This window comes from Oncorhynchus kisutch, linkage group LG2 (genome assembly GCF_002021735.2).
Source record: "Oncorhynchus kisutch isolate 150728-3 linkage group LG2, Okis_V2, whole genome shotgun sequence".
NCBI lineage: Eukaryota > Metazoa > Chordata > Actinopteri > Salmoniformes > Salmonidae > Oncorhynchus > Oncorhynchus kisutch.
Window position 1 is genome coordinate 648535 of NC_034175.2, and position 21235 is coordinate 669769.

At 44.4% G+C, this 21235-nt stretch overlaps 1 protein-coding gene across 2 annotated transcripts in view; it reads left to right on the forward strand.

The window, feature by feature from the left end:
• Positions 1-1973: 1973 nt before the first annotated feature.
• The window catches only part of LOC109877502 (collagen alpha-1(VI) chain-like), a 38253-nt gene continuing 18991 nt past the window's right edge, over positions 1974-21235 (forward strand). The window contains exons 1-23 of one of the 2 annotated variants that reach the window (XM_031836499.1): positions 1974-2116; positions 2605-2748; positions 6764-6893; positions 9724-9930; positions 10749-10905; positions 12771-12884; positions 13039-13059; positions 13253-13273; positions 13428-13472; positions 15634-15687; positions 15845-15889; positions 16207-16233; positions 16393-16419; positions 16542-16586; positions 17534-17587; positions 19022-19084; positions 19177-19239; positions 19384-19437; positions 19573-19608; positions 20536-20661; positions 20839-20901; positions 21006-21068; positions 21150-21200. In XM_031836499.1, coding sequence (XP_031692359.1) covers positions 2652-2748; positions 6764-6893; positions 9724-9930; positions 10749-10905; positions 12771-12884; positions 13039-13059; positions 13253-13273; positions 13428-13472; positions 15634-15687; positions 15845-15889; positions 16207-16233; positions 16393-16419; positions 16542-16586; positions 17534-17587; positions 19022-19084; positions 19177-19239; positions 19384-19437; positions 19573-19608; positions 20536-20661; positions 20839-20901; positions 21006-21068; positions 21150-21200 — 1563 coding nt within the window. In that variant the 5' untranslated portion in view covers positions 1974-2116; positions 2605-2651. The remainder of the gene's footprint in view (positions 2117-2604; positions 2749-6763; positions 6894-9723; positions 9931-10748; positions 10906-12770; positions 12885-13038; positions 13060-13252; positions 13274-13427; positions 13473-15633; positions 15688-15844; positions 15890-16206; positions 16234-16392; positions 16420-16541; positions 16587-17533; positions 17588-19021; positions 19085-19176; positions 19240-19383; positions 19438-19572; positions 19609-20535; positions 20662-20838; positions 20902-21005; positions 21069-21149; positions 21201-21235) is intronic. The other variant, XM_031836498.1, reaches the window with a different exon arrangement.

Genomic DNA, 21235 nt, shown 5'->3' on the forward strand with positions numbered 1-21235 from the left:
CATAGCCTGATCATATCATATATCCTCCCCTATATATGTCACTCCCTTTGGTTTCTTCCCTATATATGTCACTCCCTTTGGTTCCTTCCCTATATATGTCACTCCCTTTGGTTCCTTCCGTATATATGTCACTCCCTTTGGGTCCTTCCCTATATATGTCACTCCCTTTGGGTCCTTCCGTATATATGTCACTCCCTTTGGTTTCTTCCCTATATATGTCACTCCCTTTGGTTCCTTCCGTATATATGTCACTCCCTTTGGGTCCTTCCCTATATATGTCACTCCCTTTGGGTCCTTCCGTATATATGTCAGTCCCTTTGGTTTCTTCCCTATATATGTCACTCCCTTTGGTTCCTTCCCTATATATGTCACTCCCTTTGGGTCCTTCCCTATATATGTCACTCCCTTTGGGTCCTTCCCTATATATGTCACTCCCTTTGGTTCCTTCCCTATATATGTCAGTCCCTTTGGTTTCTTCCCTCAACATGTCACTCTCTTTGGTTCCTTCCCTATATATGTCACTCCCTTTGGGTCCTTCCCTATATATGTCACTCCCTTTGGTTCCTTCCCTATATATGTCAGTCCCTTTGGTTTCTTCCCTCAACATGTCACTCTCTTTGGTTCCTTCCCTATATATGTCACTCCCTTTGGTTCCTTCCCTATATATTTCACTCCCTTTGGGTCCTTCCCTATATATGTCACTCTCTTTGGTTCCTTCCCTATATATGTCACTCCCTTTGGTTCCTTCCCTATATATGTCAGTCCCTTTGGTTTCTTCCCTCAATATGTCACTCTCTTTGGTTCCTTCCCCAGGTGTCGTTGTTTCTATTTACGTTTCATGTCTGTGTGCTGTCAGTGTTTCTGGTTTTGGATGATGTTTATTTTATTAAAACACTCACTCCCTGAACTTGCTTCCCGACTCTCAGGGCATATCGTTACAGCAGGACATGTCTCTTATTGTCTTACATGACTGGTTTATTACCGCTACACAACAAATGTTAAGCTACCATTGATCTGTGTCTCATTCAATAAGCATCGAAAGTAAATAGACCAGTAGCCTATTTAAAATATATAGTATAGTAGCCTATTATAGTAGCCTATTGCTATGAGATAGGAGAGTGACTTCATAGCCTATTTCATCTCAGAGCCTATACCAAGTTAGGAGATACAATCATCTATTGGTCAACTAAATGTTGAACAAGACAACCAGTGTGCAATTTCCTTTGAGTGATTGTGGAATTCTTTGCCCCTGTCTGCCATGTTGTTGTTCAGCCCACCATGCTGAACGTTTCCTCCATACTTAGGAGCAGGATGGTCTGTCAGTGGTGGCAGCCAGGTTGCATGCCGGATGCATGTATCTGCATGTTTGGCCTTCGCAGTTCCTGACTTCCATTATGTTAGCCTGAGGGCAAAACAGGCCCAGCTGAGACAAAGACCAGTCCATATCAGATTTGAATTGCATGCTGCAGGTACTTATCTGCATGTGAACTTATTCTTAAGGCCAAATTTATAGCAATGAAAGGACTCCTTCAGGTCTGATCTGGGGAGAGCCAAATGCTATTTGATATCCATTACATTGTTTAAATTGGACTTTGCAGACACTTGAATCGAACAACTTTAGCCAAGAACTGTGTTCTCATTCTTCGCACAGTCTTGTTCAGTTGACTGAGTCAGACCTCCATGTCATTCTGAGGTGAAGACTGTGAAACTGTTATAATGTGAGGAAGTGCATCCTGTAGAAACTTCTCTAAGAGGACATTGAACCTTCAGAGGGCCTTGAATCTTCACTACTGGCAACATTTTTAGGCCACACACATCGATACTTCATCCAAAATTTGTTTAGAAAACAGCAAAGATTGCACTGTGTGCTATGTATTTGTGCAGCCTACTTTATTAAATCCCCTGTAATTTACTCTATCGGCCTCAGTAGAAGCTGCTGTAAGGTAGCAGTAAGGATTGTGTGGGGTGTAAACTGTATGAGATGGGAGGACACTTTGCAGGTGAGCCCCACCCTCTCCTGTTGCACAGACTGCTAGCAGAGAGAGCAGCAAACACACCTGGACAACACAAACCTGTGGGATATTCACATTTTACCACATATGCAAAAAAGAGAAAGGTAAGAAATGCCACTTTATTAAACACATAGGTATTCTAAAATGCTTAGAACCTACCACTGGTCACTTTAGAAGAGTTTGGAACAAATCCATTTGTCAGTTTAGAACCATGCCACTTGTCTTTAGAATGGTAAGGAAACCTCTCCGTTGTCAAGTGTGGATTCAATGGGATCTGAAGTTAAGTCATAAGCATTATACACCAAAGCATTTGGAAATACCAGAATTATAAAATAATTTGTCAATACATGTTTTTTTAAACACTGTACTTTATTTTTGAAAAGCATTTACTCTTGTTGACTTGTTGAAGGTAGGTAGTAGATACCGATGTTGACTGAGGAAAATTCTGATGCATTTATATTTGGATGATGATTACAAAGACCTACAACAGGATGTATGGAGGCTGGGTGTGAAGAGCGGTTTCAGGCTTTGACCACTCAAGCTGGATGTGCTTAAACATTCTCTTTTTAGTGAATATTTTTCTTTGGCCTAGGTTCTCCTGAAGTCCCTTCTCCCCTGCGTCTCCAGAGGGCCTCTCCCATGATGAAGCTGACCGGTGCTATTCTACTTCTCTCGTTGGTGTCGCTAGTCCACGGTGCCTGCTCTCTCAATGGGAGGAACAGAGGAGACCTCTATGGTAGGCTATCAAGCCAAGCTGTAGCTGAGTAGCCTTGCTCTCCTGCCCATTCTTTTTTTACTTAGCAAGATGTTATGCCAATGCTTAATATCTGTTGAACATTTGCCAAAGCAAAACATTAAACACAAGAATCCTTAATGTTGCCAAGTGAAATGGTAGTACATATTAATTTAGATGCACTTTAAAGGGCAACTGCATCACATTTCAACCTCATTTTCATCATCTCCAGCACCGTACCATAGTCAACACATAGTCAACACGTTTTTCTATAATAAAACACATTTTGAAAACATCCTACCCGATGACATCATCGAAAGTTTAAACATTTTAAAAACAGTGATATTAGAACACTATGAGATTGGCGGTGACGTGGGGATCAAGAAAAATAGCCTCCCTCTGGCTAGAAACTCGTTGAAGGTTTTGAAAATCACCGTAAAAAAAAAAATGTATCCTTCCTGTGATGTCAGAGAAGCACTTCTTTGGATTTCTTTCCTCTTATCTTGTTAACCACAGATCATATAAATGCACAATTTTCAGACACAGTGCATTCGGAAAGTATTCAGACCCCTTTATTTTTTCTCCATTTTGTTATGTTACAGCCTTATACTAAAATCTATTACATTATTTTTAACTCACCAATCTACACACAATAGCCCATAATGACAAAGCAAAAACAGGTTTTTAGAAATGTTTGCAAATAAAAAAAACTGAAATATCACATTTACATGAGTATTCAGACCCTTTACTCAGTACTTTGTTGAAGCACCTTTGGCAGCGATTACAGCCTTGAGTCTTCTTGGGTATGACACTACAAGCTTGGCACACCTGTATTTGGGGAGTTTCTCTCATTGTCCTCTGCAGATCTTCTCAAGCTCTGTCAGGTTGGATGGGGAGCGTCGCTGCACAGCTATTTTCAGGACTCTCCAGTGATGTTTGATCGGGTTCAAGTCCGGGCTCTGGCTGGACCACTCAAGTACATTCACAGACTTGTCCCAACGCCACACTTGCATTGTCTTGGCTGTGTGCTTAGGGTCATTGTCATGCTGGAAGGTGAACCTTCGCCCCCAGTCTGTGGCCCTGAGCGCTCTGGAGCAGGTTTTCACCAAGGAGGTCTCTGTACTTTGCTCCGTTCATCTTTCCCTCAATCCTGACTAGTCTCACAGTCACTGCCGCTGAAAAACATCCCCACAGCATGATGCTGCCACCACCATGCTTCACCGTAGGGATGGTGCCAGGTTTCCTCCAGACGTGACGCTTGGTATTCAGGCCAAAGAGTTCAATCTTGGATTCATTAGACCAGAGAATCTTGTTTCTCATGGTCTGAGAGTCTTTAGGTTCCTTTTGGCAAACTCCAAGCGGGCTGTCTGGCCACTCTACCATAAAGGCCTAATTGATGGAGTGCTGCAGAGTTGGTTGTCCTTCTGGAAGGTTCTCCCATCTCCACTGAGGAAATCTGGAGCTCTTTCAGATTGACCATCGGGTTCTTTGTCACCTCCCTGACCAAGGCCCTTCTCCCCATTTTTGCAAGTCATATAGTAAAGGGTCTGAATACGTATGTAAATAAGGTGTTTCGTTTTTTTACCTTTTATACATTTGCAAAATTGTCAAAAAACTGTTTTCACTTTGTACTGTGTGCAGATTGTTGCGGGAAAAAAATAATTTACATTTTAGAATAAGACTGTAACATAACAAATTCAAGGGGTCTGAGTACTTTTTGAATAGACAGTTGTTTCGTGCTGGAGATGATACAGTATATGATTTTGGAAAGTGGTTTGATTAACCAAACCCAAATGTGCTCAACCCCTGTAATAGAAAACAGAGGGAGGTCAGTAAATCTTGTTGTCAGTCAATATCCTCTGAGCAGACGTTAGGAGGTTGCATGTAATCTCTCTACTACAACATGTTGATATATGGAGTACCTGTGTAATTAGATCTTTGGATTGAACCAGCCATTTCTCTCTCTGTCTGTATAGGGCTAAAGCTTTGTTCACACTGCAGGCCTTAATGCTCAAATTTATTCTCAGATCCATTCTGGAAAACTGACTCTCCAAACGCTGTGACCAAATTAGATTTGTGTTCAGAAAGAATTCTATGCTAGTTGTTATAGCAATGACCAGTGGTGTAAAGTAATTATGTAAAAAATACTTTAAAGTCCGACTTAAGTAGTTTTTTTCCTTCAGTATCTATATATTTTTTGTTGACTACTTTTACTTGACTACATTCCTAAAGAAAATATGTAAATTCTACTCCCAATAATTATCCCTGACACCCAAATGTACTTTTTACATTTATTACTTATTACATATCAAACGCTGCCAGCAGCATAACACCCTGCATACCACTGCTGGCTTGCCTTGGAAGCTAAGCAGGGTTGGTCCTGGTCATTCCCTGGATGGGAGACCAGAGGCTGCTGGAAATGTTGTTGGAGGGCCAGTAGGGAGCACTCTTTCCTCTGGTCTAAAAAATATCCCAATTCCAGTGATTGGGGACACTGCCCTTTGTAGGGTGCCATCTTTTGGATGGAACGTTAAACGGGTGTCCTGACTCTCTGAGGTCATTAAAGATCCCATGGCACTTATTGTAAGAGTAGGGTTGTTAACCCCGGTGTCCTGACTCTCTGCGGTCATTAAAGATCCCATGGCACTTATTGTAAGAGTAGGGGTGTTAACCCCGGTGTCCTGACTCTCTGCGGTCATTAAAGATCCCATGACACTTATTGTAAGAGTAGGGGTGTTAACCCCGGTGTCCTGACTCTCTGAGGTCATTAAAGATCCCATGGCACTTATTGTAAGAGTAGGGGTGTTAACCCCGGTGTCCTGACTCTCTGAGGTCATTAAAGATCCCATGGCACTTATTGTAAGAGTAGGGGTGTTAACCCCGGTGTCCTGACTCTCTGAGGTCATTAAAGATCCCATGACACTTATTGTAAGAGTAGGGGTGTTAACCCCGGTGTCCTGACTCTTTGCGGTCATTAAAGATCCCATGACACTTATTGTAAGAGTAGGGGTGTTAACCCCGGTGTCCTGACTCTCTGCGGTCATTAAAGATCCCATGGCACTTATTGTAAGAATAGGGGTGTTAACCCCGGTGTCCTACATTCCCAATCTGGCCATCAAACCATCACGGTCACCTAATAATCCCCAGTTTACAATTGGCTCATTCATCACCCTCCTCTCCCCTGTAACTATTCCCCAGGTCGTTGCTGCAAATGAGAACGTGTTCTCAGTCAACTTACCTGGTAAAATAACGGAGAACAAAAAAAATGCTCAGTCAGGACAGCAATATCCAATTCACACACATACTGTATCAATATAATGCGTTGTCATCCCTACAGCCTCTGATCTGGTGGACTCATTTAACACAAATACTGCCGTTGTCATTTATGTCTGAGTGTTGGAGTGTGCCCCTGACTAGCCATACATTTTAAAAAAATACAGTTGTGCCGTCTGGTTTGCTTAATATAAGGAATTTGATGTATAGCATTTACTTTGTAATTTGACTTAAGTATGACAATGAGTATGTTTTCCACCACTGTACTTAAGTACATTTAAAACCAGATACTTTTAAACTTTTACTCAAGTAATATTTTACTGGGGGACTTTCACTTTTATTTGAATCATTTTCTATCAAATATTTTGTAAGGAGATGTCATCCCATTTGAAAATGATCCTTGGCTGAGTTGGCTATAAAGAAGCAGTTCTTCAGAAATTCTTGGGAATTGAGCTCACCAGTGGGAATTCCACATAATGTCTGTTCATGGATTGTTTTCATAGTTCCTTTCTTTTTGTAAATGACTAAAACAAAGTACATTTTCATCATATGTGTTGAAAACTGTCCTGAAGTTAAATTTAACCAGAACAGTCAGTTTAATAAAAAAATAAGCCTGTTTCAGTATCCAGAATAAACATTTTTTTAAACTATATTGAACACAGTATCACAATTTAAAAAAATATTTTGTACATTTATTTTATGCCATGTCAAATCTAACATTATCCTCCCCTTCTTGTTTCCCCAGACTGCCCAGCGGATGTGTACATTGTTCTGGACACCTCAGAGAGTGTGGCACTGAGGGCCAAGCCCTACGGCTCCTTTGTTGATCAGATCAAGAAGTTTGCCCAGGACTTTGTGGACCAGCTCAATACTAGGTGTGTATCACCTCCATTCTGACAGTTTCAGCTACATGACTGGTATTCATTAAGAAATTATGTGGTTAACAATGGGTGCTTTCAGGTCCCTTACTTCAATTCATGACATTTGGCAACTAAACGGTCATTAATGCTACGTAGTAATGATTATGGCGAGCTTGCCAAGAGAAATCAAGTGTCATGTTAGCGACAAGGCTTCTGGGAAACTCGCGCCTGACCGTTTATTCACCCCACGGACTAGCGCAGACCAAACAATATCAATCCTCCTACAGAGGCCTCCAATTTGCATACCTCCTGTTTCATTTCTTAAACTCCTCTCTGTGATCATTATTAAAAAATACAGTCATATTGTACCAGTATTATTTACCACACACTCAGACCAACCCTGATAAGCGACATGCAGAATGACCATTGAGAGCTGCTCTGGGCAGTAGTGTTCTCCTGACAATGTGTTGTTGATGATCATCTCAGGAGGTCTGCCTCACTACATGCAGTCTTATGAACACGGTTGTGTGTTGACCTCAGTGTGAACTGTGGTTCTACAGTGATGAATCGGGGCTGAGAGGTGGTGTATGAGAACAGCTTCTCTCCTTACATGGTGCTCAGGGTTGCGTTAATATGATGCAGGTAAGGTAAGACCCAGGTGCAGACACGTCAAATGAACAATGGTTTAATAATCCAACAGGGCAGGCAATAGACAGGTCAAGGTAGGCAGGGGTCAGTAAACCAGAGGTGGGGCAACGGTACCGGACGGCAGGCAGGCTCAGGGTCAGGGTAGGCAGGGGTCAGTAAACCAGAGATGGGGCAACGGTACCGGACGGCAGGCAGGCTCAGGGTCAGGGTAGGCAGGGGTCAGTAAACCAGAGGTGGGGCAACGGTACCGGACGGCAGGCAGGCTCAGGGTCAGGGTAGGCAGGGGTCAGTAAACCAGAGGTGGGGCAACGGTACCGGACGGCAGGCAGGCTCAGGGTCAGGGTAGGCAGGGGTCAGTAAACCAGAGGTGGGGCAACGGTAACGGACGGCAGGCAGGCTCAGGGTCAGGGTAGGCAGGGGTCAATAATTCAGAGGTGGGGCAACGGTATCGGACGGCAGGCAGGCTCAGGCAGAGTGGTCAGGCAGCCGGGTTCAAAGTCAGGACAGCCAAGGGTCAAAACCAGGAGGGGGAGAAAAATAGAGACTGGGAAAATCAGGATCTGAGAACAAAAACACTGGTTGACTTGACAAACTGGCAACAGACAAACAGAGAACACAGGTATAAATACACAGGGGATAATGGGGGAGATGGGCAACACCTGGAAGGGGGTGGAGACAATCACAAAGACAGGTGAAACAGATCCGGGTGTGACAGATATAGAGTTCAAAGGTATTACATTTTAAGTTTGCATCCCACTCTTACACTTTATATACATCAGAGAAAAATATAACAAAATCGTTTGACATTAAAACACCGGAGTTTGGGAGTAAAAAAAAAGAAACATTTATTCATTATGAAATGATGACAAATATGAATAACATTCCATCCATGAGGCCACTAGAGGGCAATTTGGTCATTTGACTGAAGGAAAGCGGTCTACGGAGGCCAAGACAGCTCATCTTGTTGAACTACGAAACGCATTGGGCTTTTTGCTAAGACCAGCGGCATTTATACAGATGCTGCAACTTATCTATTATAATCGTAATAGATTTTCTTTTGCCATCCCACTGTTCGGAAACAGTGCAACTATTACGGTTAAAATATGTGTTTTCTGTGGCCCATACCGATACGCTTCATCACTGATTGCCTGTGTGTGTGTGCATCAGTGTGTGTGTGTGTGTGTGTGTGCGTGTTACTCACTAACAAGCTCAGACAGGCAGCAAGTGTAATGAGTGACTGTGCGTGTTTGCTCAGTGCAGCCATTCCAAATCATTCACCCAGAAAAGGTTTGTGGTTTACCTTTGGGGCACTGAGCTTCATTCCTGACTGAGAGAGAGGTTGATATGTTATCTCCATCTTGATATGATATCTCCATCTAACGAAGTCTCACCTTACAGCTAAGGAGTTGTCCTCCTGAAGTTCAGAGGACCTGATGAATGACGTCTTCACGTGATAAGAAATACACATATAAGAGAACAACACTTTCAGTCATGCAGGCACACAGTGAGCTTTGTCATTATCTGACATTTATTGAATTGGGGCCCATGTTTTGGAGAAGCCCTGTGATTCAAGACATTGTTGTAGAATAAAATATCATCAGCTCAATGTTTATAAAGGAAGGATACATGTCCAAGTATTTGCCAAAGATCATGGTGTATCCTCTAATGTGTCTGACTCAGCACAACTTCTTTGCAAAACAGCCAAAATAGTTTTTTTTTTTTTGTGTGTGATGTGATCCATTAGTGATGTGATCCTACTGAAGTATGCAAAATGCTACTGGCCTAAAGTTTAAAGACCTAAAGAACACCTAGTTATTGACAGGTCCTGGTTCTTGACACGGTTGGTTGAGTATTTATGTATATTTCATTGACTTCATCAGAATAGCAACTGCCTGATGGTTTGATTGGGTACTGGAGAAAATAGCAGGAGGACGATGGGTGTAAATGTGCTTGGGGCTTGACAAGACGGCACACTTGTAATAGATTTGTTCTATCAGGTTTTAGTACCACTTTCTCCCCTCTGGGAATCACTACATCATTCCCATGAATGAACTCCATGCCTTCTAATCTGTAGACAGTAAATTAAATACTGCTGATTTAGGGGAATTGTCCCTGTAGTACATGTAGATCAGAGGTAACTTGCTTGGTGTCACGCTTTGTGTGCCATTGTGACATAGCTCTGCCTGTACTCATCTAGATACTACCGCTGTGAGCGTAACCTGACATGGAGTGTGGGAGTGCTGCACTACAGTGATGAGGTAAAGGTGATGAGGGAGCTGACCAGCACCAAGGAGGCCCAAGGAAGAACTCAGCTAAAGAGAGCTATAGAGGACATTCGCTACATCGGCAAGGGAACCCACACCGACTGTGCCATCTCCGTAGCAACTGGGCAGCTGATGACAGGGTGAGTCCATCGATTGTATAAGGGCTCAGGGCCCAGATGCAGATGGTTTGAGTATTTGATATTTATTCGTAAAAAAAAAGGGTAGGCAAGAGAATGGTCATGGACAAGCAAAAGGTCAAAAGAAGATCAGAGTCCAGGAGGTACAGAGTGGCAGGCAGGCTCGAGGTCAGGGCAGGCAGACTGGACAGGCAGGCGGGTACGGAGTCCAGAAAACAGGCATGGGGTCAAAACCGGGAGGACTAGCAAAAGCAGGAGCACAGGGAGAAACACACTGGTTGACTTGGAAACATACAAGATGAACTGGCTCAGAGAGACAGGAAACACTGGGATAAATACACTGGGGAAAATAAGCGACACCTGGAGGGGGTGGAGACAATCACAAGGACAGGTGAAACAGATCAGGGCGTGACAGATTGGTTGATTGAGTAGTTAGTACCAGTCGATCGATCAGTCAGTTAGTCTTGTCTGTCTGTCTGTCTGCATGCATGCATGCATGTATCCATCTCAAATGTGACGTGTGTGAGAGAGTGTCTTAAAACACATGCGTTTCATCCCAATATACCGTGCATGATATTTTGATATTGTGTAATACGTTCCTCCTTCACTTCTATAGTGCCCTTAGGAAAATGCTTTGGCAAGTTAAAACACATTTCCTGCATCTTTGCAGGGGTAAACAGATAGACATTCAAACCTCTCCTAGGAGATGGAATTCCTCCACAAAGCTTCTGACAAAATAAAGTCTGCTCCACAATTATACAGAAAGGATCCCGTTTGACTCACACGTTCTGCTTCATTGTATCTCTTTCTTCAACCCACAGCTCTCCTCTCCATGGCAACAAGTACATGGTGGTGGTGACAGACGGCCACCCGCTGGACGGCTATAAGGAGCCGTGTGGCGGGGTGGCACACGCCGTGTCTGAGGCCAGAGCCATGAACATTAACATCTTCAGCGTGGCTATCACTCCACATCACCTGGTAATCAAGAGGGAATAGAGCTCTGGCTAGAAGGTCCAGGTTGTAGACAGAGAACTTTGCCCTCTGTAGTGGTCATGGAAATACAGTAACTAATACTGCTCAAACAAACTGGATTGGCTGTAGTCTGACATCCTTGAGTTTTTTAACTAAAAAATCCCACTGTATTTGATATATTATATATTTATATGTAGTCTTTGCATTCTTCTCTTGCACCTCAAGAATGTGTGGGTATGCCAAAACCCAGGCTGTATCACATATGGCCGTGATTGGGAGTCCCATAGGGCGGCGCACAATTGGCCCAGCGTCGTCCGGGTTGGGCCGGGGTAGGCCGTCATTGTAAATAAGAATTTGTTCTTAACTAACTTGCCTAGTTAAATAAAAAATATACTAATAATTAAAACAATTAAAACAGCCTTTTTTACTGTAGTTTTTCTAGTTTGAGGTAGTTTTTCAGTGTTTCAGTCTCTGTCTCTGTCTCTAAGGCTCGCTCTCCCTCTCTCTCTCTCCCCCTCCACCTCTCTCTCTCTCCCCCTCCACCTCTCTCCCTATCTCTCTCTCTCCCCCCTCCACCTCTCTCTCTCTCTCCCCCTCCACCTCTCTCCCTCTCTCTCTCTCCCCCTCCACCTCTCTCTCTCTCTCCCCTTCCACCTCTCTCTCTCTCTCTCTCCCCCTCCACCTCTCTCCCTCTCTCTCCCCCTCCACCTCTCTCTCCCCCTCCACCTCGCTCTCCCTCTCCCTCTCTCTCCCTCTCCACCTCTCTCTCCCCTTCCACCTCTCTCGCCTCTCTCTCTCTCCCCCTCCACCTCTCTCCCTCTCTCTCTCTCTCCCCCTCCACCTCTCTCGCTCTCTCTCTCTCCCCCTCCACCTCTCTCTCTCTCCCCCTCCCCTCCACCTCTCTCTCTCTCTCTCTCTCTCTCTCCCCTCCACCTCTCTCTCTCTCTCCCCCTCCACCTCTCTCGCTCTCTCTCTCCTCCCCCTCCACCTCTCTCCCTCTCTCTCTCTCTCCCCCTCCACCTCTCTCGCTCTCTCTCTCTCCCCCTCCACCTCTCTCCCTCTCTCTCTCCCCCTCCACCTCTCTCGCTCTCTCTCTCTCCCCTCCACCTCTCTCGCTCTCTCTCTCTCCCCTCCACCTCTCTCCCTCTCCCTCTCTCTCCCCCTCCACCTCTCTCGCTCTCTCTCTCTCCCCCTCCACCTCTCTCCCTCTCTCTCTCCCCCTCCACCTCTCTCGCTCTCTCTCTCTCCCCCTCCACCTCTCCCCTCTCTCTCTCTCTCTCCCCTCCACCTCTCTCTCTCTCTCCCCTTCCACCTCTCTCTCTCTCTCTCTCTCTCTCTCTCTCTCTCCCCTTCCACCTCTCTCTCTCTCTCTCTCTCTCCCTCTCTCTCTCTCCCTCCACCTCTCTCTCTCTCTCTCTCTCTCTCCCTCTCTCTCTCTCCCTCCACCTCTCTCTCTCTCTCTATCTCTCCTTCTCCACCTCTCTCTCTCCCCCTCCACCTCTCTCGCTCTCTCTCTCTCCCCCTCCACCTCTCTCGCGCTCCTCTCTCTCCCCCTCCACCTCTCTCCCACTCTCTCTCTCCCCCTCCATCTCTCTCTCTCTCTCCTTCTCCACCTCTCTCTCCCTCCCCCTCCACCTCTCTCTCTCTCCCCCTCCACCTCTCTCTCTCTCTCTATCTCTCTCTCTCTCTCTCTCTCTCTCTCTCTCTCTCCCTCTCTCTCCCTCCACCTCTCTCTCTCCCTCCACCTCTCTCTCTCTCCCCCTCCACCTCTCTCTCTCTCTCTCTCTCTCTCTCTCTCTCTCTCTCTCCCCCTCTCTCTCTCTCTCTCTCTCCATCTCTCTCCCCCTCCACCTCTCTCTCGCTCTCTGCAGGACAACAGACTTGGTTCCATAGCAACAAATGTACAACACACACATAACATGTCTGCTACTAGTAAGGACCTGCAGGTTGTTAGGAACACCATCAGCTCCATAGTGTCTACCATGGTGAGTACACCATCGTCACATAGTTACCATCAGACAAGCGGACATTTCTAAACCAAGGCCCTGTACCTAAATGTAATTTACTGTTGGGCATTTTCTTGTTGCCCAAACAGACTATTCTAACCAAATGTCTGTCTCTTCTTTTATGGATCTGTAGTACAAGGATTCTGAATCTGCGGTGAGTTTTTTTCTTCAGTCTTTTTGATATAAGCATTTCGCTACAACATCTGCTAAATATGTGTATGTTACCAATACAATTTGATTTGATTTGATAGTTCCCGACCAATACAATGTGATGATTGTTGTTTGTGATCTTATTTATGAACAGTAATTATGACTGGGGTTGATTTATGTTTATTGTTCTTTTTCAGTGCTGTTCGTTCGAGTGCAAGGTAAGCCTGGTCACATTGTCATCCTTTTTCAACATAATCTTGCAGAAAACTTCATTACAGATTGTTTGTCTTGATTAATCTGATCTCAATATAGTCTTAATTTGGGGTCCAGTGGAGTCAGAAGTCTTTCTCATCCGTGTTCTTTGTTTCACAGGCTCCCCTGGGATCTCAAGGCCCTGCTGGTGCAGGAGGGGGCGCGGTAGGGTGCTATCTGTTTTCCTTTGAGTTAAAACACCACATTTAGATTTACCAGACGCTCGTATCCAGAGCGGCTTACAGGGGCAATTAGGGTTATTAGAGTGCCTTGTTCAAGGGCACATCGACAGATTCAAACCAGCAACCTTTCAGTTACTGGCCCAACGCTCTTAACCGCTAGGCTATCGGTCGCCCACCTTAGCTATTGGTGAAAATGTTGAAAATGCCCATCGCTGTGTTCTTAGATATACTTACCTTACCTTATACTTACCTCAAATTACTGATGGTTTGCTTAGCTCCAACTCTCAGCGACTAAGTAAGGGATTAGTAAGCGTTGGGGGGGTGGAGAAGGGGCTTTACCAGGACCGTATTCCATGGGGTGCAGGGTTATGGAACATTGAAATATATAGAAATATATTACATAGCAAAGCCATGCTTCTATGTCATGTGGAATAGGGAATCATGTCCACTCTATAACATACATTTCTATGTGTGATCTGAGCGTGCCCCCAGGCCCCTGTTTACCTGATGGGGACAAATGACTCTGGCCTTCTCTGTGTCTGATCTAATAATGGCGTCCAGATGGCCTGCCTAGCCCACTGCTAGTCAACACAGCTCTTGTGTGTTCCAGCTAAGAAATGCATTAAGGAGACGAGGAGGTAGTGGAACTGAAAAAGGCTTAGTTTGATTGATTCTATTGTACAGTACTGTGTTCTGTGCACAACTTCTGGCAGTCTGGCAAGTCCAAGACTTTCTTCAATGTCTCAATGGGAATTTGGGGCCAAAGGGTGTAATGTCACATGCACAAGTACAGTGAAATGCCTTTCTTGCAAACTCAAAACCTAACAATAAGTAAGTAAGTAAGCATACTGTATACAGGGTCAGTTCCAATACCATATTTACAATGTGCAGGAACATTGGAGTGTTGGAGGTAGATATAAGGGTAAGGTGACTAGGCAACAGGATATAAGATAAACAGAGTAGCAGCAGCTTGTAAGTGAGTGGCTGTGCTTGTGTGTAGAGTCAATATGAATGTGCATATTATGTCTAAGTGGGCAGATGATGGAGTGCCAGTGTGTGTGTGTGTGTAGGGCCCTGTGCGTGTGAACAGAGACAGTGTGTGTGTGTGTGTGTGTGTGTGTGTGTGTGTGTAGGGCCCTGTGCGTGTGAACAGAGACAGTGTGTGTGTGTGTGTGTGTGTGTAGGACCCTGTGAGCGTGAACAGAGACAGTGTGTGTGTGTGTGTGTGTGTGTGTGTGTGTGTGTGTGTGTGTGTGTGTGTGTGTGTAGGGCCCTGTGCGTGTGAATAGAGACTGTGTGTGTGTGTGTGTGTGTGTGTGTGTGTGTGTGTGTGTAGGGCCCTGTGCATGTGAACAGAGACAGTGTGTGTGTGTGTGTGTGTGTGTGTGTGTGTGTGTGTGTGTGTGTGTGTGTGTGTGTGTGTGTGTGTGTGTGTGTGTGTGTGTGTGTGTGTGTAAGGCCCTGTGCGTGTAAACAGAGACAGTGTGTGTGTGTGTGTGTGTGTGTGTGTGTGTGTGTGTGTGTGTGTGTGTGTGTGTGTGTGTGTGTGTGTGTGTGTGTGTGTGTGTGTGTAGGGCCCTGTGCGTGTGAATAGAGACTGTGTGTGTGTGTGTGTGTGTGTGTGTGTGTGTGTGTGTGTGTGTGTGTGTGTGTAGGGCCCTGTGCATGTGAACAGAGACAGTGTGTGTGTGTGTGTGTGTGTGTGTGTGTGTGTGTGTGTGTGTGTGTGTGTGTGTGTGTGTGTGTGTGTGTGTGTGTGTGTGTGTGTGTAAGGCCCTGTGCGCGTGAACAGAGACAGTGTGTGTGTGTGTTGTGTGTGTGTGTGTGTGTGTGTGTGTGTGTGTGTGTGTGTGTGTGTGTGTGTGTGTGTGTGTGTGTGTGTGTGTGTGTGTGTGTGTGTGTGTGTGTGAACAGAGACAGTACACAAATAAAAATAAAAGGTCAATAAAGATACAAGGTAAACTCAGATCGTCCATGTAGCTATTTTGTTATCTATTTATCAGTCGTATTGCTTGGGGATAGAAGCTTCCTGTTGCTTAACACAGTTTATACAAACGGCTTCACTCAGACTCTGCTTCAGAATGACTAACACTGGAAGAGGTTGACTGATGACAATGAGAAATAGATATGATTCTTTTTTTCAGGGAACTCCAGGACGTCAGGGGGTTGCTGGGAGACCGGGAAGTGTGGGAGCAAAGGTAGTATATGACACATTACAGAACATGAACTTGTCTGTCTGCTGACTGTAGACTGTGGAGACATTATGCTTTGTAGCCTGTTTGATGCTACAGATGATGGCTACAGGCAATGTGGATCATATGTGGATCACATGTGGATCATATCTTTGTCACCTAGGGGACTGCAGGTGACCAGGGGCCCCAAGGACACAGAGGAGAGAAGGTCAGAGTGATTATTTATCTAAACTAAAAATATGTACCACTTTGAATGTTTTAGATTATTCATACCACATGCTGGTTAGCTATAATGTAACATTGCCTGGTAGAATTTAGAGCTATGGCGTAAATGCAATATTTAGAGACATACTTGTCTGGCTGTATGAGGTTAGCTAATGCAATGTTCCATGAGCATTCACTTAACCCGAATTGAAATATGCCATATGTTCCCAGTGTTTCCAACACCAGGAATTTTACATGTCCGGATCCGTATTAAGTGCTTAGAAGCTAAACTCTGATATGCATCACTCTCTTTCTCTACAGGGTGACCGTGGTCCTACTGGTGACAGAGTAAGCTCTCATGGATTTAGTGGAGAGTAATAGTGATTATAATAGTGTTTATAAACCTTATAGTACATACGTATATCATGTAAATAAAGAATACAATCACATCATCCAACAGCCATAGGTTCAGCTGTCAAAATGTTCAAACGTTATTTTGCCCTACAGGGTCCAAGAGGACCATCTGGACAAAAGGTATGTTGTTGATCTTATGCATCATTCATTCATTCATGTGTCCATCCATCCATTCAGTCATGCACATTGTCACATACTCACCAATTCAACCAATTGAAGTCATGTGACCCATGTGTTTCTAGGGTGAGAAAGGAGCGGATGGAGTGGACGGGAAGGATGGCCTTGTGGTTTGTTTGTTTTCTACCTCTTACTCAACACACAGTCCCCGCATTATTAAATGTTCAACAAGAGTATCACTCTGTAAACTTACAAACAGAAAAACAAGGCTATCAAGGCCTCGTAAAGTGTGAGTGAGCAATTAAACAGGGATGCAGGCTTCGCCCTCACAGGTCTCCCTTTATATACACCCATATTCCAGAATTATTAGAGGGGTTGAGACGAAAACAAGATGAGAATGAAATACAGACGAAGGATGGCCCAGCCCATGCTGAAGGCTGTTAGTATTATGTAACACCTGTACCTTCTTCCATAGGCTCTGGACCTATTATACAGTACAGAGCAATGCTTTTGTCCATCCCCGTGAGGCAGGGTGCTGTATGGTGGATATGAGCCAGATGAATCATATACATCCCTTTAGATCCCCCTTGGAGATTTGACAGGAAGTTCCTTAACTATGAAAAGGATAAAGAAAAACTATTTTACTTCATAAATCGAATTGCGCTAATGGAAAAATTTCATATTCATCTATGTAAATTCACTAATAAAACTATGTTATCACTAATAAGCATATGTTATCATTGTCTGTTTCTATACTTTTTGTCTGTACACTGGTTTTTTTAAATAAAAAAATATATATTTAAAATATATATATAAATAAATAAAGTCAAATAATTAAAAAATATTTCCCCCAAAATTATAAAAATGTAAGATTTAGCTTAAAGGCAGTCCCCACCCCCACCTCCACCTCCACCCCGGGTCCTGAATCCCTTGACATGTTTCTCAGACCAGAGCAGATGTTTTTCAGAGCAAAAAACTGTGGAGTAGGCCCAGATGACAAAGTACATAATCGAGTTCTGTTTCTCTGGAAACCTTCAGTGAGGTCACACATGTTTGTATTATTCCATGAAATGTACAGTAAACTCCCACATCGCCCTCTCTCTTTCTCTCTCTGTAGGGGGACTCTGGGGTTATAGGCCTGCCTGGTTGTAAAGGAGACGAGGGGGCAGAGGTAAGTCTATAGGAGTCATGCAAGGTCATGTAGCCAGAGTCACCACACGAACCCACACACACCACACAAACCCACACACACACCACACTCACCACACTCACCACACAAACCCACACACGCACCACACTCATACACACACACACCACACTCACCACACGAACCCACACACACACACACCACACTCATCCACACACACACACCACACTCACCACACGAACCCACACACACACTACACTCACCACACTCACCACACAAACCCACACACGCACCACACTCACCCACACACACACCACACTCACCACACTCACCACACAAACCCACACACGCACCACACGAACCCACACACACACACCACACTCACCACACAAACCCACACACACACTACACGCACCACACACATCCACACACGCACCACACACACTACACGCACCACACACACCCACACACACCACGGCTTACTGTATTCATGACCTCCTAGACTAGTTACAGTGAAACTCTGGGAGCGTTACACCAAGCTGTCATCATTTCCCAGAATTTTCCCCCCACAGCCAAGAACCACTTGGCAGCCAATAGCGCTCTAGGAGCCAGAGCTAGTCAGTAGACTGACATGTACTGCAAACAGGGAGTTACAATACTACACATTATTCCCATAACTCTGTCCTCAGCAGACTTCATAGTCATTCCCTTTTTGCTATTAAAGCAGGTGTGCTTCATTCTGCGGTTGAAAGCAATTCAGTTCAAACAAAATCAGAAGATGAGACAGGGTTATTTTGAGTGTGTTTTTTCTGCCATGGTTGGGGTAATTAGCCAGGCGGATAAGAACAACCCTTTTGTTTGTTTATATCTGATTGGGGTATGAGTGGGAGTTTATTTGTTTGGGAGTCTTTACCAGTCACCCACTTGGATAGAATAATACTAGATAAATAGTAGATTCATGCTGTTAGTTATATCTGAAGTATTCATATTTAAGTTCAGACTGGTTGATGTTGGTAATGACTGTTTCCTCTGATCTGAAGTATTCATATTTAAGTTCAGACTGGTTGATGTTGGTAATGACTGTTTCCTCTGATCTAAAGTATTCATCTTTAAGTTCAGACTGGTTGATGTTGGTAATGACTGCTTCCTCTGATCTGAAGTATTCATGTTTAAGTTTCCTCTGATCTGAAGTATTCATATTTAAGTTCAGACTGGTTGATGTTGGTAATGACTGTTTCCTCTGATCTGAAGTATTCATCTTTAAGTTCAGACTGGTTGATGTTGGTAATGACTGCTTCCTCTGATCTGAAGTATTCATGTTTAAGTTTCCTCTGATCTGAAGTATTCATATTTAAGTTCAGACTGGTTGATGTTGGTAATGACTGTTTCCTCTGATCTGAAGTATTCATATTTAAGTTCAGACTGGTTGATGTTGGTAATGACTGTTTCCTCTGATAGGGGGAGCCAGGTCCTCTGGGGCAGAAAGGAGATGAAGGATCTTATGGATTACCTGGACAAAAGGTAACTCAGTCATATCCAGCACCTTAATGGTCTGTTCTGCGTTATTTAATGTGTGAGTGACTTAAGTTTCTATTTGACCTTCCTGTCCACAGGGAGAGATGGGAACACCTGGGGAGCCAGGGGTTCCTGGAGTGTCTGGAGCCAACGGAGCCAAGGTAATCAATCAATCTATTGATTTATCAACTAATCAAATCAATCAATTAATCAATCAATAATTTGATCATTCAATCATCCATCCATCCATCTATCACACAGGATAGCTTTTCTGTGTGGCTGTATTGTTTCATCTGTGTCTGTAGGGGGAGCCTGGACCAATCGGAGGACCTGGAAATAAGGGTGACCAAGGAGACGAAGTAAAGTTGTGCCAGTTGTGATAAACGCCCAAATGTATCGGTGTATTTTTTATAGTTGAATGGAAAAATGATGCCATAACCAATAACATTTGGACAATAACCTCAGGCACCTGTCCACCTTTCTGTGTTTTACAGGGGGACTTTGGACCGTCTGGAGCGCCAGGCACAGAGGTTTGGAACTCAGCTAGTTCTAGAATCAATACATCACCCGGACCAGGACGAACACTGTCCACATAATCTGACACAGGAAGACACATATCTTACTAGATCACTGAACAAAAGGGTACCCCAACTGATGGCGCATGGGCCGAATTTGGCCCGGGGGTGGTTTTATTTGACCCCCCAAGTTTTCTAAAAAATAAGTGACATCTTATTATTTTTTATTGTTGGACAACAGGAAATCAGCTCCAAGGGAATTTAAGAAATCTGTTCCCAAGTATTCACATGTATAATAGAGAGAAATGTGATTGAATACAAATGTAAGCAGGGCTTCTTGAGGTCAATTTGCTTTCTATTTGTAACTATGCTCCGGTCCACCCGACAATCTGCTCAAGAAATCTAGTTGATGATCCCTGCTCTACATTGACTAAATGGCTGAATTAAATAGTTGTATCACTGTAAAAGAAAACACATTAGTATATAATGAATCCAAAAAGTTGGTTTAGCTTTTGTAAACACTTTGATGTTTACATTATGGTAAAATGGCCTTGCTGACCGATGGGAAGTTGCTGTTTAGCTGAACAATGCTGTTCACATGCAAGCTGGTGACCTCTCTCTCTCTTTAACGACATGTGCTGAGAGTCAGGAAGCAAGTTCAGGGAGTTTGTTGTTTAATAAATAAATACAACTAAATACAAAACAAGAAACACAAACAGCACACAGATATGAAATAGAAACAATGATGCCCGGGGAAGGAACCAAAGGGAGTGACATATATAGGGCAGGTAATAAAGGAAGTGATGGAGTCCAGATGAGTCTGACGATGCGCGTAATGGTGACAGGTGTGCTCCTTAACGAGCAGCCTGGTGACCTAGAGGCCGGAGAGGGAGCACACATGACACTCTCTCTCCATCTCTCTTCCTATGTGTCTCTCTTAAGGGTGTAGGGGGAGAGAGGGGACTAACAGGTGCTCCAGGAATAAGAGGTGGTCAAGGGGAGACGGGTGACACAGGCTCTGCTGGAGCACAGGGTCATGAAGGTCAGGCTGGAGACGTGGGTTCACAGGTGAGTGTCCCTCGGTCCTCTATTACTCTGTGTGATCACTTGTTCTTTCTTATATGGTTCCACCAACACCTTCTTGGGGAACAGGCTAGCTCTCTCATGGGCTATTGCTAAATATAGGTTGATGTTTTACCTCCAGTCATTGTCGCACCCCCTCTCTTCATTTCTTCCCCCTGAAAGGGTCTGAGTGGAGTGTCTGGGCTCAAAGGGTACAGAGGAGAGCCGGGACCTTACGGGCCTGCGGTACGATGGCCAGTCATTTAATGATTTCGATGATGACACAGCTGTACCATGTGGTAACACATGCAAACTACAATACATGTTTTGACCAGGGTCTCTCCCCCCAGGGTGTTAAGGGCCCCAGGGGGCCTCCAGGAGCACCAGGAGATGCAGGGCCCATTGGGAAAAGGGTGAGTGTATTGAAGAGCTTATCTGATTTATCATGAGGCTAATATTCTGAATACACAATATTATCTTGATTCTCTCTTCAGGGTGATGCTGGAACACAGGGAGAAGGCCAACCTGGATATACAGGGTTCCAGGTCTGTATTTCTTCAGCAGTGAATTTCTGAGCAAT